Genomic DNA, 15,564 nt, shown 5'->3' with positions numbered 1-15,564 from the left:
CAAAATCCCCACCTTGTGCTTCAGGGGAACACAGGCTGGGCAGTCTGGGTCAGCCAATCAGGGCTGCCCTATGCACTGCTGCAATTTGTCACCAGGCAGAATAAGGAAGCCTGCAGAGCATGCAGAGATGTGTGTACAGACACTCCCCTCAGCTGCACACTGTCAGTACTGCAAGCTCTCCACTCTTCAGGGTTTCAGCATTCAAATATCTGTACATGCTCTGCGTAAGTTTCTCTACCAGGGGAACAAACCTGGGAGAATTCTTCCAGATTATTTGAATGGGCGTACACAGTTTGTCTAACCCAGTGGTTTTCAACCTTTTTAGACTTAAGGTACCCCTCATCAGGCTCCAGCACCCCTCTATAACATTTCTGAATTGAGCAGCAAACCCGCTTCAAAAACTTATTCATTACAGGGCTTGTCTCTTTGCAGGGGGGACAGGCAGTGAGGGAAGGAAGGGGAGGAGCAGGTAGGTAGGAAAACCCTCAGCTTGCCCTTACCTGCTTATTTCTTCACACTTGAAACTGGAGCCTGCCTTTATCTGCTTCTCCTCACACTTCCTGCATCACCCTTCAAAGGATCTTGTGGCACCCACAGTGCCCAGGCACCCTGGTCGAAAATCACTGGTCTAACCTGTTCCTAAAAACTGTGCAAACAAACCTATCATACAACTACCAGGCACAATGCCCAAAGTATCAAAAATACTCTTTAACTTTCCACAGGTAAAGCAGGGGAATGAGGCACTGACAATGTCTTCTGGGACAGTAAGCAGCTATTAAACATGTTCAAGAGATGCAAGAAAGAAGATAGACCCCACTTCTCCCCCCCCTGCTCCTCCCACTACAGAGGAATACACCCAAAACAGATAATGCCAGTCTGATCACAGGATTCTGTTCTGATCCCACAGGCACAATACCATGTGCCCTAGGTAATTAACCAGCCTAGCATGAAACATACATGATTGCTATTTCCAGTTTACCAGCATCTCTTAACACAAGCTTATACCCTGAAGAAAGCTAGGAATAATCTGAGGCAGGAAATCCTGCTCAGTCCCTCTGCAGCCATATTAAAGGCAAAAATTGCCATGCGCCTGACTCATTGTACACTGTTTGCTCAGCTCTAATTTGGAGAGCATGGCGATTTTTACAGCTGTGCAATGCTCAGATTTGTGTCACTAGGTAACTCTGTGACCTTTGTGATCCTCCTCTGGGGATCATTGCTCACAATAGAAAACAAGCAATCCTTACTAAAGGGCTGAATCCAGTGCCCCCTGAAGTCAACAGTGGTTGACTTCAATGGAGATAGACTGGACCTTCACAGTTGATGTTTCTGCATAAACACATAGTCTCTGTGCACTTGGTGAATCTTTTGCTGTCAGGCACAACTGCAGCCATGGGGTACCCAGAGAGCCTGGCTGCTACTTGTGGGGCAGAAGGGGCAATAAGGAGTACGCTGCACAGCTTGCTCTGCTACCAAGAATGGGGATTAGCAGCTTATTTCCTTTGTGTGCCAAAGGTGGATTTCCTTGCAAAACACTTCCTCCCAAGGGGCATATGCTAGCGCTGTGCCTCCCCCATAGCAGGTGCTGAAGTTGGGGCTGTGGTACAACATAGCTCCACGTTAACATCCTGCCTTTCCAAACTCTGCTTTCAGCCACATGAGTATAAAATGCCAGGCTGGTTAGAAGGCTGACTGAGAAGTCACTTATTCACCCACTCTGCACAATCCTGAGGTCAAATATCTTAGGAGCTATGTGTTTAAAGGGATAAAGGCATGATGCAACCAATGGCAAACAAAAAGAAGTGCTCTAGCTACTCTGGCAACGGACTAGAAGGCTAATCAGGAGCTAGCTCCCAGATCCTACATGCCCGATAGGATCATGGCTTTCTTTGGCTGCACAGACAGACATTTATCCCCAAATCACTGGAATCAATGCTATGTTTATACAGCATGTCAACAATTCAGCTCCCATCCATTTCCCAAGAGAGCTGCAGGAATAGCTTGGAGGAGTTTCAACTAACGATTCATAATTATAGCATCTGGAGTAAACAAATGGGACTAGAACCCAATCTTATTAACCTCTTCTGTGCCTGCACCCAGCATTTCCTTTGGCTGGAGGGTTAAAGTGAGAGCAACTAGTAAACAAGAGAGTGATGTGTGTCTTTTAGATGGCATTTTAAAAAACATTTGTTGACACGCCTCTTTCTAGCACGTTCTCAGACTCCTGTGGAAACAGCTGAACTGATTTTTCATACATCTGGTAGTCTGCAAGCCTGCTAATGAGCTACTGCTAGAACTTCATGTGGGTGTCTGGTGTCTGCACATGAGGCAGAAGCTTCATGCTTCGCATGGTCCATGGTACAGCTGGGCAGTACTCAACACCTACACTGAAAGAAGAGCCAGGTTGGCTCCTAACTGCATCCTCAGGGGGACAGAAGCTGTCCCCAGTGGGAGTGAGGAGGTGCAGTGAATAGGCAGAACCCTGGCTGAGGCAAGTGTTTGCTGCAGGAAAGGGAGTAGTTGTATGCAAGCTACCCCTGTACCAGCCTTTGGTCTGCCTCATCCAGTGTCCCAGTACTCGTAGCTGCAGGAAGAGACGTGGAAAGGAAGGATGGAGAGCAGCAGAGTGAGGTCCCTGGACTTCAAAAAGCAGACTTCGACTCACTCAGGGAACTCATGGGCACGATCCCCTGGGAAGCCAGACTGAGGGGGAGAGGAGTCCAGGAAACCTAGCTGTACTTAAAGAAATCATACTGAGAGTGCAGGAACAAACTATCCCAATGTCTACGTGTATGGTAGAGACATAAAGGCATCTAGTTTTGTATCAATAGAGGACAAAGGACAGCCGGACTGTCCTCTATGATGGCCACCCTACTGCAGAGCCATTGGCCATCATCTTTGAAAACTCATGGTGATTAGGAGAGGTCCTAGATGATTGGAAAAAGGACAAATATAGTGCCCATATTTAAGAAAGGGAAGATTGAAGATTGAAGATCCAGGGGACTACAGATCAGTCAGCCTCACCTAAGTCCCTGGAAAAAGCATGGAGGAGATCCTAAAGGAATCCATTTCTAGGCACTTGGAGGAGACAAAGGTAATTAGGAACAGCCACCATGGATTCACCAGGGGCAAATCATGCCCGACCAACCTGATTGCCCTCTATGATGAGGTGACTGGCTCTATGATACAGTCTCCCACAGCACTCTCGCAGGCAAGCTTAGGAAGTATGGGCTGGATGAATGGACTGTAAGGTGGATAGAAAACTGGCTGGAGCATTGGGCTCAGAGAATAGTAATCAATGGCTCAATGTCTAGTTGGCAGCTGGTATCAAGTGGAGTGCCCCAGGGGTTGGTCCTGGGGCCTGTTTTGTTCAATGTCTTCATCAATTACCTAAAAGATGGCATAGAGTGCACCTTCAGCAAGTCTGCAGATAACACCAAGCTGAGGGGAGTAGTATATGTGCTGGAGGGTAGGGCTAGGATTCAGAGTGACCTAGACAAATGGAGGATTGGGCCAAAAAGAATCTCCTCAGGTTCAACAAGGACAAGTGCAAAGTCCTGCACTTAGGATGGAACAATCCCATGCAGGGCTGACAGGCTGGGCAGCAGCTGTGCAGAAAAGGACCTGGGGGTTATAGTGGACAATAAGCTAAATATGAGCCAGCAGTGTACTCTTGTTACAAAGAAGGCTAATGGCGTATTGGGCTGCATTCGTAGGTTTGTTGCCAGTAGGGCAAGGGAAGTGATTCTTCCTCTCTATTCAGCACTTGTGAGGACACATCTGGAGTAGTGTTCAGTTTTGGGCCCTGTACTACAGAAATGATGTGGACAAATTGGAAAGTCCAGGGCAACAAAAATGGCGAGGGAGCTGGAGAACATGACTTATGAGGAAAGACAGGCAACTGGGCTTATTTAGTGCAGAGAAGAGGAAACTGAGAGGGGATTTAATAGCAGTCTTCAACTACCTGAAGAAGGTTTTGAAAGAGGATGGAGCTACCCTGTTTTCAGTGGTGGCAGCTGACATAAAAAGGAGCAACGGTCTCAAGTTGCAGCAAGGAAGTTTAGGTTAGATATTAGGAAGAATTTTCTCACTAGGAGGGTAGTAAAACACTGAAGTAGGTTACCCAGAGAGGTGGTGGAAACTCTATCCTTGAAGGTTTTCAAAACCCGGCTAGACAAAACTTTGGCTGGGATGATCTAGTTGGGCATGGTCCTGCTTTGAGCAGGGGGTTGGACTAGATGACCTCCTGAGGTCCCTTCCAACCTTAACTTTCTTTGATTCTATGAGCTCAGGACAAGTTTCCCTGACTCCCATTAACTAGCTGCTAACAGGAGCCCTGCTGCAGGAATGTTAGTCTCCCTTGTACATACTTCTAATGCCATGGTAGCTCTGGATGTTCCTGATACCCATAGACATGCCTGATCCTTGGGGAATCCTGCTCACTCTTGACTACTGTGCAGCCTTGTCGCCATGAATCCCACCTGCCAGCTGTGCACTGTGGAGAAAGTGCTTCCCTTTAGTGTTCTGTGACCTTTCCACTTCTCAGTGTCACGAAATGCTCCCTGGTTCCTGTGAAGGAAGGCAAGGTTAATAGAAGTCACTGCTAAGTTCCTCTTGAGGGCAGAGGAACTCAGCGTCCAAGAGGAGTGGTCGTTCCTTAAGGAAACGATACTCGGGGCCCAAGGGGTGTCCATCCCGACAAGAAGCAAAGGGGGCAGGAGTGTCCGGAAGCCCCCCTGGCTCACCAAGGGTGTCCGGGAATGCCTACTTGCCAAAAAGGCGGTGTACGCCCGGTGGAAGGGGGGTGTAATCTCCAAAGAGGAGTATACCTCCTCTGCTCGGGCCTGCAGGCGGGCTGTTAGGAAGGCCAAGGCGGATATAGAGCTCGGATTAGCGTCCAGGATTAAGGATAACAAAAAGTCCTTTTTCAAATATATTGGGAGGATGAAGAAGGCGCCGGGTAATGTGGGGCCCCTGCAGGATATGCTGGGCAATCTGGTGGTTGCGTCAGAGGATAAAGCGGACCTCTTTAACCAATTCTTCACCTCCGTTTTCTTGTGCAGGGACCGGGACTTCCCTGCTGTGATAGAAGCCGGACGCGAGGGGATCGCCTTCAGACCTCAGGTTGGGGAGGACCGGGTTAGAGAGCTTCTGGAGGGGCTGGACGCATTCAAGTCAGCGGGTCCGGATGCTCTCCACCCCAGGGTGCTGAGGGAGCTGGCTGGGGTTATTGCAGGGCCCCTGGCACGGCTCTACGAGCGATCGTGGTGCTTGGGCCAGGTGCCAGACGATTGGAAGGTAGCTAATGTGGTCCCCATCTTCAAAAAAGGGAAAAGGGAGGACCCGGGCAATTATAGGCCCGTCAGTCTTACCTCAATCCTGGGGAAACTCTTTGAGAAGATCATCAAGGAGCACATTTGTGATGGGCCGGCATCAGAAATGATGCTCAGGGGCAATCAGCATGGATTTATTAGGGGGAGATCATGTCAGACCAACCTGATTGCCTTTTATGATCAGGTCACAAAGGCCATGGACGCAGGTGTCGCGGTGGATGTAGTCTTTCTGGACTTCAGCAAGGCCTTTGACACCGTCTCTCACCCCATCCTAATTAGTAAACTAGGCGACTGTGGCATAGATGCCTACACGGTCAGATGGATTGCAGATTGGCTGAAGGGTCGCACTCAGAGGGTGGTGGTGGATGGATCATATTCGACTTGGGGGGAGGTGGGTAGTGGAGTCCCTCAGGGCTCGGTCCTGGGCCCTGCGCTGTTCAATGTCTTCATCAGCGATCTTGATGTTGGGGTGGAGAGCAACCTGTTTAAATTCGCTGATGACACCAAAATTTGGGGGGAGGTGAGCACGCTAGCAGGGAGAGAGAGATTGCAGAAGGATCTGGATAGGTTACAGGGGTGGGCAGACAGGAACAGGATGCGTTTCAATACGGACAAGTGCAGGGTGCTGCACTTGGGTAGTAGGAACCAGCAGCACACTTATACGATGGGGAACTCCCTACTTGAGAGCACGGAGGCGGAAAGGGATCTTGGTGTCATTATTGACTCCAAGATGAACATGGGCCGACAATGCGAGGTCATGGTTGGCAGGGCTAACCGGACCTTGTCGTGCATCCACAGGTGCATCTCGAGTAGAGCCAGGGAGGTGATCCTCCCCCTCTATGCGACGCTGGTCAGGCCGCAGCTGGAGTATTGTGTCCAGTTCTGTGCGCCCCATTTCAGGAGGGATGTGGACAACATGGAGAGGGTCCAGAGGAGGGCCACCCGCATGATCCGGGGACAACAGGGCAGACCCTACAGTGAGAGACTGCGGGACTTGAACCTATTCAGCCTCCACAAGAGAAGGCTGAGGGGGGACCTGGTGACCGTCTATAAACTCACTAGGGGGAACCAGAAGGGTTTGGGGGAGACGCTGTTTCCCCTAGCCCCTGCTGGCATATTGTTGTTCTCCCGCCCTGGCGGGGGGGCGGGCTAGAAGATCTATTAGGTCCCTTCCGACCCTAAAACTATGAAACTATGAAACTATGAATATCTTCTCCAGGGTTTCATACACCCTACCTGTGGCCACTCTGGCCTATCATTTCTCTGAGGTTAGCAGTTTGTGAGACTAGAGCACATGTACACATGGTTTGCTATGTCAAAGCCTCTGCCTTGGGCAGGATAAATTATGGTCTTCCTAAAAGAACAAAGATGATTTAAGTGAAAAGCTGGGTCACTGCCATACCACAATGGAGTCTGGGGACAGAGCATTGCTGGCATCTTGCTCTGGAGGCATACATTCAAATCCTGCTCTGGTCCTGTACGAAGGGCTCCATCCAGCTGTGAGTAGGCACCTGATCAATCAAGCTGAGGAGTCAAAGGTGACTGGATATGATGGTACCCCTTTGTTCCCTGGTGTGCTGTTGGAAATAAAAACTGGTGGACCAAAACCAAGTCTGGGCTGACTTTGACCACCATTCTTACTCGTATCCTTATCCTTATCATCCTTATTCTAAGTTACCTGTGGAGAAAGGTACAACAGAGGCAGAGATGATTATCTGTATTGATGGTCCTTGGGCACATCTACATGTGCTATTAAGGTGAAGCAATAAACTCCAGTGCTTATTGTGTCGGAGTTTATTGCTCCTGAGTGCTGTGTTTACATGTGCATCTGGGCCCGCAGCATGTTAAGCTGGATTGGAGCAGCCTGGCTGACAGGAGGCTGTGGGGCCAGCCTGTCAGTCCGGGGCTGCTCTGACTTAGCTCAACGAGCTGCAGAGGGACTGCCTGGGGCACGAGGGTACTCCATTGCAGGACTAGTCAGCAGGCAGCCTCCACACTGAAGTACCCTTATGCCCCAACCTGCTGCATCAGTGTCTACACATACAGTGCTGTGAAGTAAAAAACTCCACAGCAAGATAGTATTTGTATTTACAAGTACTAAGTTGCAACAGAGTTAGTTTCCTGTGGCCTAATAGGGCTGCACGTGTAGCTGCAAGATATTTACTGCAGAGCTAATTAGTCTACTCTGCAGTAAACATGCCTTGTAGGCATGCCCCTTAAGTAGTATTCTAAGATCAGAGGCATCACAGGAGGAAAAGATCTACTAAATCATTCCATTATTCTAAAAGCACTGTGATCTTAGCTTTGGCATATCCTAGAGGACAAGAGCTAATTTCTTAAGGATAAGCACAATGATGTATAAAATATTCAAAGCACTAGGTATGCTAAATAAATCTAGCTGGGAATATTTCAACCAAAAGGCTTTTTGTAAAATATTGATTTTGTCCAAATTGAAAATACTCACTGGAAAGGATGAGTTTCCTCTTTCAAAAAACATGGATAAAAACTGTTCCAAACTGTCAAAATATTCCATTTAAAAATGTTTAAGTCCTGAAAAGCATAACAGGGCAGTAGCAGTCATTTCCACACCCAGATCTCTCCCCACCATCAACTGACAGAGAGAGACATAGAGAGAGGAACGTATCATGCATACATGACTGTCATGCTGGACATTTACAGGCAGCTTTGTGAGAACACATTCAGAGCCCATTAAACTTGGTGCTTACTGTTTAATCTTCACTCAGCCTTGAAAATCTAATTTATTACTTATTTTTTTATTTTGTTTAAGTTTAAATTCCATTTATTTATTTATTTAATCTCGATGACTTCATCTTAAATATTTTCTTCTTTACCTTAGAACTCTCTTGTCTCTTTGATATATACAGGTAATGGCAACGTTCTTGGCCTACCTGTGGCCAACTGCAGATAATCTGGTAATAAAAGATGCAATTCACTGAAAAGTTCCCATTGCTTGTAAAGGAACCAGCTGAGCCAACAGAATACCAACTGAGCAATAGCACACAATATTTTGTGTACTCACGGAAACACAAGTCTTCTTGGGGACTTACATAGTACAGCTCTTCTTTTAAAATGTATGGCCCAAGAGCCTGATCCAAAGTTTACTTCCCCCGAAGCAAGTCCCACTGACTTTAACACAAGTTTTGCCTGAATAAAGACTTCAAAACAATAAATAAACAATATAAATAAACTGTGTTCATGCTAACTTTAGCTGTAGAGACAGATCTGCAGATGTGAGTGGTGCAGATAAGTTTGTAGAAGTGAGTCACTTATAGAAGTGAGTCACTAGACTCACATGCACGCATTCATAGCTCCACACTTGGGCATCTATAGAGAATAAGAATTTGTCCTTAATGCAGAGGCCATATTTATTTTACTTAGGAAAGGAAAACTAGAATGCTACTTGGATGGTATTCTGCTCTTCCCCACTGATTTGCAACATATCCCTCTGTGCCACAGAATCTATCTGTAGAGTTTATGTGACTTATATAATACAAATGAACTATCTAGGATGACAGTCCCAATTCTCAGTGGTTAAAGCAGACAGTGTTACTAGTTTCGGGCACAAGAATAAACAGTTCTTTCTACAGACCCTGAATATTTATGCAGTCAGTGGCTGTAGAAAACAGGGTGCAGCAATGCATATGTTGGTATTTAAAGTATCTTGCAGATCAAAAGTTGGTTAGTACTTTAGGGTGCCTGTACATGAGTAAAGAGGCTGCTCTGATGTGCTGCAATTGCCACGCTCCAGCAGCTTCCCATGTCTCATTATCAGCATCCTGGAGCATCAAAATGCTGGCAGAGGCACAGTTGTTTGTTGTCAAACAAGCTTTATTTAGTTCAAGTGCCCCTGCTACCATTTTGAAGTGTGGGGATGTTGATACATGAGATCCTGCGGTGCGCCACCTTACCCCAGCACCACAGCATGTGTAAAAATGCCCTTAGACCCCACCTACATTATTAGATGTGCCATACAGGGCAAGAGTTTGCTGTGGCCAAAAACAAGGAAAAGAGAAAAAAAAGCATTATTTGAATTTCTCTACAGCACAAAACTTTCAAATCCTGGCACTAGGAATTGCTTTTCTGCACTTAGTGGCTTAATTTTTCAAATTTCTGACAGCTACTAAAGAAGGGGAAGTCATTTTTACTGGGAAGGAAAATGAACAGACTGGCTTTCTTCTAACCAGCTGACAACCAAATCATACCTGATTGTAGTGAACTGACAGCCTAATGTGAAAATATAAGCCCAGGTCTGTAATGTAACTGTTAGTCATTGCTGTGGGTGACGCGCGCGTGGTTTGTGACATTCAAAGAGAGGAATAAAATAGTCCATTAAGCCATTTTACAGGCACACTTTCCAGTGAGATAAAAGTGGCGGGGAAATGGAACATGATGTACAAATGACCTTGGGTCAGACATCTTTAATGTTACCTAACGAGCCTTTGAAAATCAAGAGGGTTCTGTAGGCTTTACATGTCTTCCAAGAAGGTTTACTGCTGATTGAAGCCTTCCATGGTGCCCTTGGGGGGAGTGGAATATTCCACACCTTGGGTGAAATTCTGGCCTACTTGAAGCTCATGAGAAAATAAATACAGATTTCACTGGTTGCAGGGCTTCACCTCCTGATCCTCATCTTTCCAAACCTCTCCAGCCACTCTTTAAGTTGCTATTTAAATGTGCCAGTAAGTCATTCTTATTTAGGCTAGGGACAGAAGTTACACACAAATTGGTTTAAGTGATCAGAAACTGGTTTAAACCTGTAACAGAACAAAGGTCAGTGCAAATAAACCAGTTTCAAAATGGCTGAAACTGGTTTAAGATAAACCTGGTTGAATGTAGTATCAGACTTAACTGATTTGAGTCAAACCCACTTATGAAACTTCTGTCCCAGATCCCTTCCTGGTTCAAGTTAAATCACAGTCCCCCAGCATCCCAGCATGCTTTGCAGCCCTGGGCTGGGCTGTCTGCTCCATCAGAGAAGGGCTGGCCCCACCCCTCTGCTCCCTAGCTGGAACAGTGAGGGCTGGCTGACAAGAAGGGTGGGGGGTGGGGCAAGCCCAACTGGAGATGCAGCCCAGTCTACAGTAGGGTACTGCCTCCCTCAGGCAAACCCTGGCTGGGTTCTGCAGCCAGGGAGGGGAGTTAAACACCCCTTTCCCCGCTCAAATTTACTGCTTACTGCAACTGGAATACAAATCCTAGAGGCACCTGGAAACAGGAAGAAGAAATGATGAACAACCCTGCAGAGTCTTGCTGGTCTGATTTTGGACTGCAAATCCCAAAGACCTCAGGAGGGCAGAAGGATAAGGAAGTGAAAACACAGCCAGGCAGCTATGCTCTAGCACTCCCCAGCTTCTGGTCTGAGCCACTGCAGACATGTGGTTGCATTTCCTGAATGAAAAGGAAATGTCTGTTCACTTCTGTTTCAATTCAATCTGTGCAGTTTAGACTAATCTGCAAAGACTGAATTGATTCAGCTTCAGGCTTTTGACTCTCTGTACTTAGTGTTGGTGTGTATATGAGGAGTATTCTTAGTGCTAATCCATAGAGTCATAGATATTAGGGTTGGACGGGACCTCAGCAGATTGAGTCTGACCCCCTGGCCTGGCCTGGAAAGAGCGCTGGGGTCAGATGACCCCAGCCAGGTGCTTGTCCTGTCTCCCCTTAAAGACCCCCAAGGTAGGGGAGAGAACCACCTCCCTTGGAAGCCCATTCCAGATTCTGACAACCCTTACCGTAAAGAAGTTCTTCCTGATGGCTAACCTAAATCTGCTTGCTGTCAGTTTGTGGCTGTTCTTTCTAGTTACTCCAAGGGGTGCCCTGGTAAACAGAGCATCTCCTATCCCTTGCTGTCCCCCCTGGATAAATTTATAGGCAGCCACAAGATCACCTCTCAGCCTTCTCTTGTGGAGGCTGAAGAGATTTAGGTCCCTCAATCTCTCCTTGTAGGGCCTTACCTGCAGGCCCCTAACCACATGAGTGGCCCTTTTCTGGACCCTCTCAAAGTTATCCACATCCCTCTTGAAGTGCGGTGCCCAAAACTGGATGCAGTACTCCAGCTGCAGCCTCACCAGTGCCTCATAGAGGAGAAGTATCACCTCCCTGGACCTGTTTGTGATGCACCTGCTAATGCATGATAAAGTGCAGTTAGCTTTACTGATCACTTTGTCACATTGACGACTCATGTTCATCTTGGAGTCGACTATGACTATGCCTGTAAGTGTGTTGGTGATTCCTTCTCCCTAGGTGCAGCACTTTGCATTTGTCCTTGCTGAACTGCATCTTAGTCTGCTCTGCCCACTTCTCCAACCTGTCTGGATCCGCCTGGATTTGTTCCCTGCCCACTAGTGTGTTTACTTAACCCCATACTTTGGTGTCGTCCATGAATTTGGACAGAGTGCTCTCCATGCCTTCATCCAAGTCACTGATGAAGACATTGAACAGCACAGGTCCAAGGACTGAACCTTTGGGAACTCCACTACCCACATCTTTCCAGGTCGATGCCAGTCTGTCTACTACCACTCCTTGGGTGCATCCCATTAGCCAATTTGCCACCCACATGACCATGTAATCATGTATGTCACAGCTGCTCAATTAATCTATGAGAACAGGATGAGATACCATATCAAAAGCCTTCTTAAAATCCAGGTAGATGACATCTACCTCATCCCCTGCATCTAAGCATTTTGTAACCTGGTCATAAAAAGAAACAAGGTTAGTCAGGCAGGATCTACCTGCTATGAACCCGTGCTGGTTGCCCTTCAGCATTATTTTTCCTGCTGGACTCCCACAGATGTGATCCTTAATAATTTTTTCAAAGGTTTTCCCAAGATAGAGGTGAGGCTAACTGGCCTATAGTTACCTAGATCCTCCTTTCTCTTGAAAATAGCTGAGTTTTACACCCTTGACTTATGACATTCCTTTTCCTAGTGCGATACATGTTCTAATATCTAACTAGGGATGAAGCAAGTTTATCCAGCCTTACAGAAGTTGTCTACAGGAGGCCCATGCCTCCTCAACAGTGCTGGAAGGACTGCATCCAAATTCATATTGTTCTTCTAGGCTCTGTGGCTGCACAGGGGAAACAGAAGCCAGAGAAGATATCTAGGGGTTGGGATGTCAGTCCTGGACTTGAAGACCCATGCTCAATTCCCTGCTTCACTGACCCTGGACAAATCATGTAGGCCCAGACCCACAAGCATATGGAATTAATGGATTCTTTTGAGATTCTGGACTGTAGTCTGTCTGTGGCTCAATTTCCTACTGGTACAGTGGGGAATGCCTCACAGAGGTGCAATGCGTCCATGCCTCACAGAGGTACTGTGAAGGTGAATGTGCCAAGGGACTGTGAGCTGCTCAGATACCACATGATAAGGTGGTATATGAACTTGAACAGGACATAAGGTAGATGGGGAGCTGTCCTTAGCACAGCCACCCCTCTCCTTCTTAGCCAGCCAGCCTGGCTTGCTCCCCAGAAGGCAAAGTTCAGGCCTCCATGGCAGGAAGGTTCATTCTGCGACAGCAGCAAAACACCCTGGGCTCTGGGGACATTTATACACATGCTCTGGGAGTGTGGGGGGGGACAGGATGCTTTAATTACAGTGGCTCCAAGAGCTGTTCTAACTGAAGTGCCCGGAGCATCTTGTGTATCAGCGTCCCTGCATTGTAAAATGGAGGCAGATTTGCTTTAACTAAAGCTCACCCAACAAGCTTTATTTAAAACGCCACCACTGCCATTTTAATGTTATTTTATCTTATTTTCTTCCCATAACTTGTTTGCAGACAAGTCGGCAACTTGGCTCATGTGCATGGGTCAGAGGTTTGGTGGCCCTGGCCTGCTGTCTGTTTAATGATAGAGCACCGAATGACAATGCTTAGCTGGCCTCTTGACACAATACAGCTGGAACTGCAGGCACCAGGTCTTCCCTCTAGTCCAAGCCCTCAAGTTATGGGCAGCTATCTGAGGAAGGCAGGAACCCACTGTGCCTGCAGCCAGACTGCTCCTAGAAGACACCATCTTGGGCAGTGTTAGCTTGCTTGCCTCATGCTTAGTGGGTGAGAATTTGGTCTTATGGAGTACTAAAAACTTAGCATATGGAAGACCTGATTCCATCCCAGTTCATCTGGTAACATTCATAGGAGCAAACAAGGCATCCTTTTACATCAGGTTGCGAATAGTTAAAGGTTAGCTTATATCACATGTCTCTCCTTCCTTGCACATGTGAAAAGATAGAGAGGGCAGGGCAAGGAAAGGTGCAGAGAGTTTAGGATCAATGGTCAGGAGTTTTCAAAAACATGTCATGATACTGGATGCCTAAACTGAGACTGCTACTTTCTAAAACCCTTTATAACACCACCAATTTCAGCACCCTAGAAAGATGTACAGAAAGCCATGAGTCATCTTTGAAATTCTTGGCCAATATTTCCTTCAGAGTTTGGCTCATTTTCAACAGCATCAGCAGGGGCAGAATGGAGTGGGTTTAACTAAGCCTCATGCCTTTTCTATCTCTTTTCCAGTAAAGCAGTGCTGGGGTGTTCCTGATTCCTGGAAACTGTCAGTCTGGTAACTTGTTCTCAAGGGAATGGGTGTCATGGATTCTGTCACTTTTTCCCTGTCTAATGGCTAGTAGCAATTTGGTTTATCTCAGGCTTGTCCAACATGCGGCCCTTCAAGCTGTTTTCTGAGGCCCGAGATGCTGCAATGGGAAACGAAAATAAACACTGTACTTTCGTTATGATACCACTTCCTGTGAGGTCTTTGAATATGGCTCACCGGCCCACTGGCTGATAAAAAGTTCATGCTCCAGCCCCACATTCAAAAAGGTTGGACACCCCTGGTTTATCTAATACTATCCATGGATTAATATGAGTGGGCCCTTCAGCTCAAGTAGAAGCTTGTGCTTTTTAGTCCAAAGGTCTCAAGTTCAGTCTCTGCAAACTACCTGACAGAGGACACTACATAGAAATTATTTAGGCACTAGGTTGTTTCAGTTGAAAGACAAACCAAGGGTAGGCTGGGAGCTATGAAAGAACCTGCACTCCCAGTGTTGCTGTGTCTTCTGGGGGCCCTGATAGATTCAGCTGACCAGGGGCTGGTTTTGAGCAGGCAGGGCAAAGTTCTGTCTCATCAGCTGGTCCCTGCTTCCCTAGAGCAGGCTGCCTCCTTTTATTTTCCTCCCTCCAGCCCTAACCCTGGTTGCAGATACAGCAGACCTAGCTTAGAGGCTGTCTTTAAGGCCTTCTTTATCACCCTGCTCTATCATAGACTATATAGGAGTGAAGTGCCTGAACCTCATTGAGTTTCCATGGGTGTCAAGTGTCTTATCTCCTGTTGGTACCTCTGAAAATTCCAGTGCTGGTAAAAGGTGCAGGAATCTTTGCCCCATGATACCAGCATGGCAGGGGCAATATTGGTGCCAGATCTGCCTGAGGTCAGGGTAACTGTCACACAGGCTCTCTCCCACTTCTAACTAAAGTTGGAGCTGGAGGACACTTGAAGAGATGTGCTGTGCTGCTAGACTGTGCCTTGCAGCCCTACAGCAGGTGAGCAGCAGTAAGATTTCTAGTTTAGCGTAGGGAGTATGTGAGGTCTGAGGGGCCCAGATCCTGGACGGGCAACAGAACGTATGTCTGATCTGTTTCTCCCTTTATGGCCTCATTTATTTTCTTGTCAGCATTCATCAACAACCCCTTCAAGCCTACCCCTCCTCTGCTTAGCAGAGCTTGAAGAGCCAGGACACACACCCACCCACCCACCCATAGTGTGGGCAGATGCCACACTTGGGCAACAGATCTACTCATTCCCTGTGGGCCTCTCAGTCCTTCTGCTGAGACTGCTTGTCAGGGTGCCAATTACTTCCAATTGCTGTGATAGGTTTTGTAATGGAGACACTTGTGCACTGGAAGCTGCATTGCGACTGCTCACTCGTCACAAACAGGCCAAGAGAAACTAATTTCTTTGACATCTGTCTGAATATGATTGCTTGAAAACCATAAGGCAGAGGCAAGTGTCCACATCCCAACATCACTGTCCTGAGTCATTTGGTCCCTGCTAACAGTTTGTTTTAACAAGAGACTGGCAGAAGCATTCTGTCACTGTTTGCCGGGTTCCTGTTATCCTAATTACAACATGTATTTTTTTATTCACTAGGGCATAGCCTCATTGTCAAGAACGAGGCTCCAATGTCTGGAAAACAGGCTAAAGTCCTCGAAC

At 47.1% G+C, this 15,564-nt stretch overlaps 1 protein-coding gene across 11 annotated transcripts in view; it reads right to left on the bottom strand.

Moving 5' to 3' along the window:
* The window catches only part of SLC8A1 (solute carrier family 8 member A1), a 348,746-nt gene that overhangs the window by 83,746 nt on the left and 249,436 nt on the right, over positions 1–15,564 (bottom strand). For 5 of the 11 annotated variants that reach the window (XM_025205697.1, XM_025205695.1, XM_025205692.1 and 2 more), the window contains one exon: positions 4,444–4,569. The exons of 5 other annotated variants lie outside the window; for them this stretch is intronic. In XM_025205697.1, coding sequence (XP_025061482.1) covers positions 4,444–4,569 — 126 coding nt within the window. Of the gene's footprint in view, positions 1–4,443; positions 4,570–6,735; positions 6,786–15,564 lie in introns of those variants that run through there. One more of the 11 variants, XM_025205703.1, reaches the window with a different exon arrangement.

This window comes from Alligator sinensis, unplaced genomic scaffold (genome assembly GCF_000455745.1).
Source record: "Alligator sinensis unplaced genomic scaffold, ASM45574v1 scaffold794_1, whole genome shotgun sequence".
Classification (NCBI taxonomy): Eukaryota; Metazoa; Chordata; order Crocodylia; family Alligatoridae; genus Alligator; species Alligator sinensis.
This window is presented reverse-complemented; position numbering and strand designations above follow the sequence as displayed.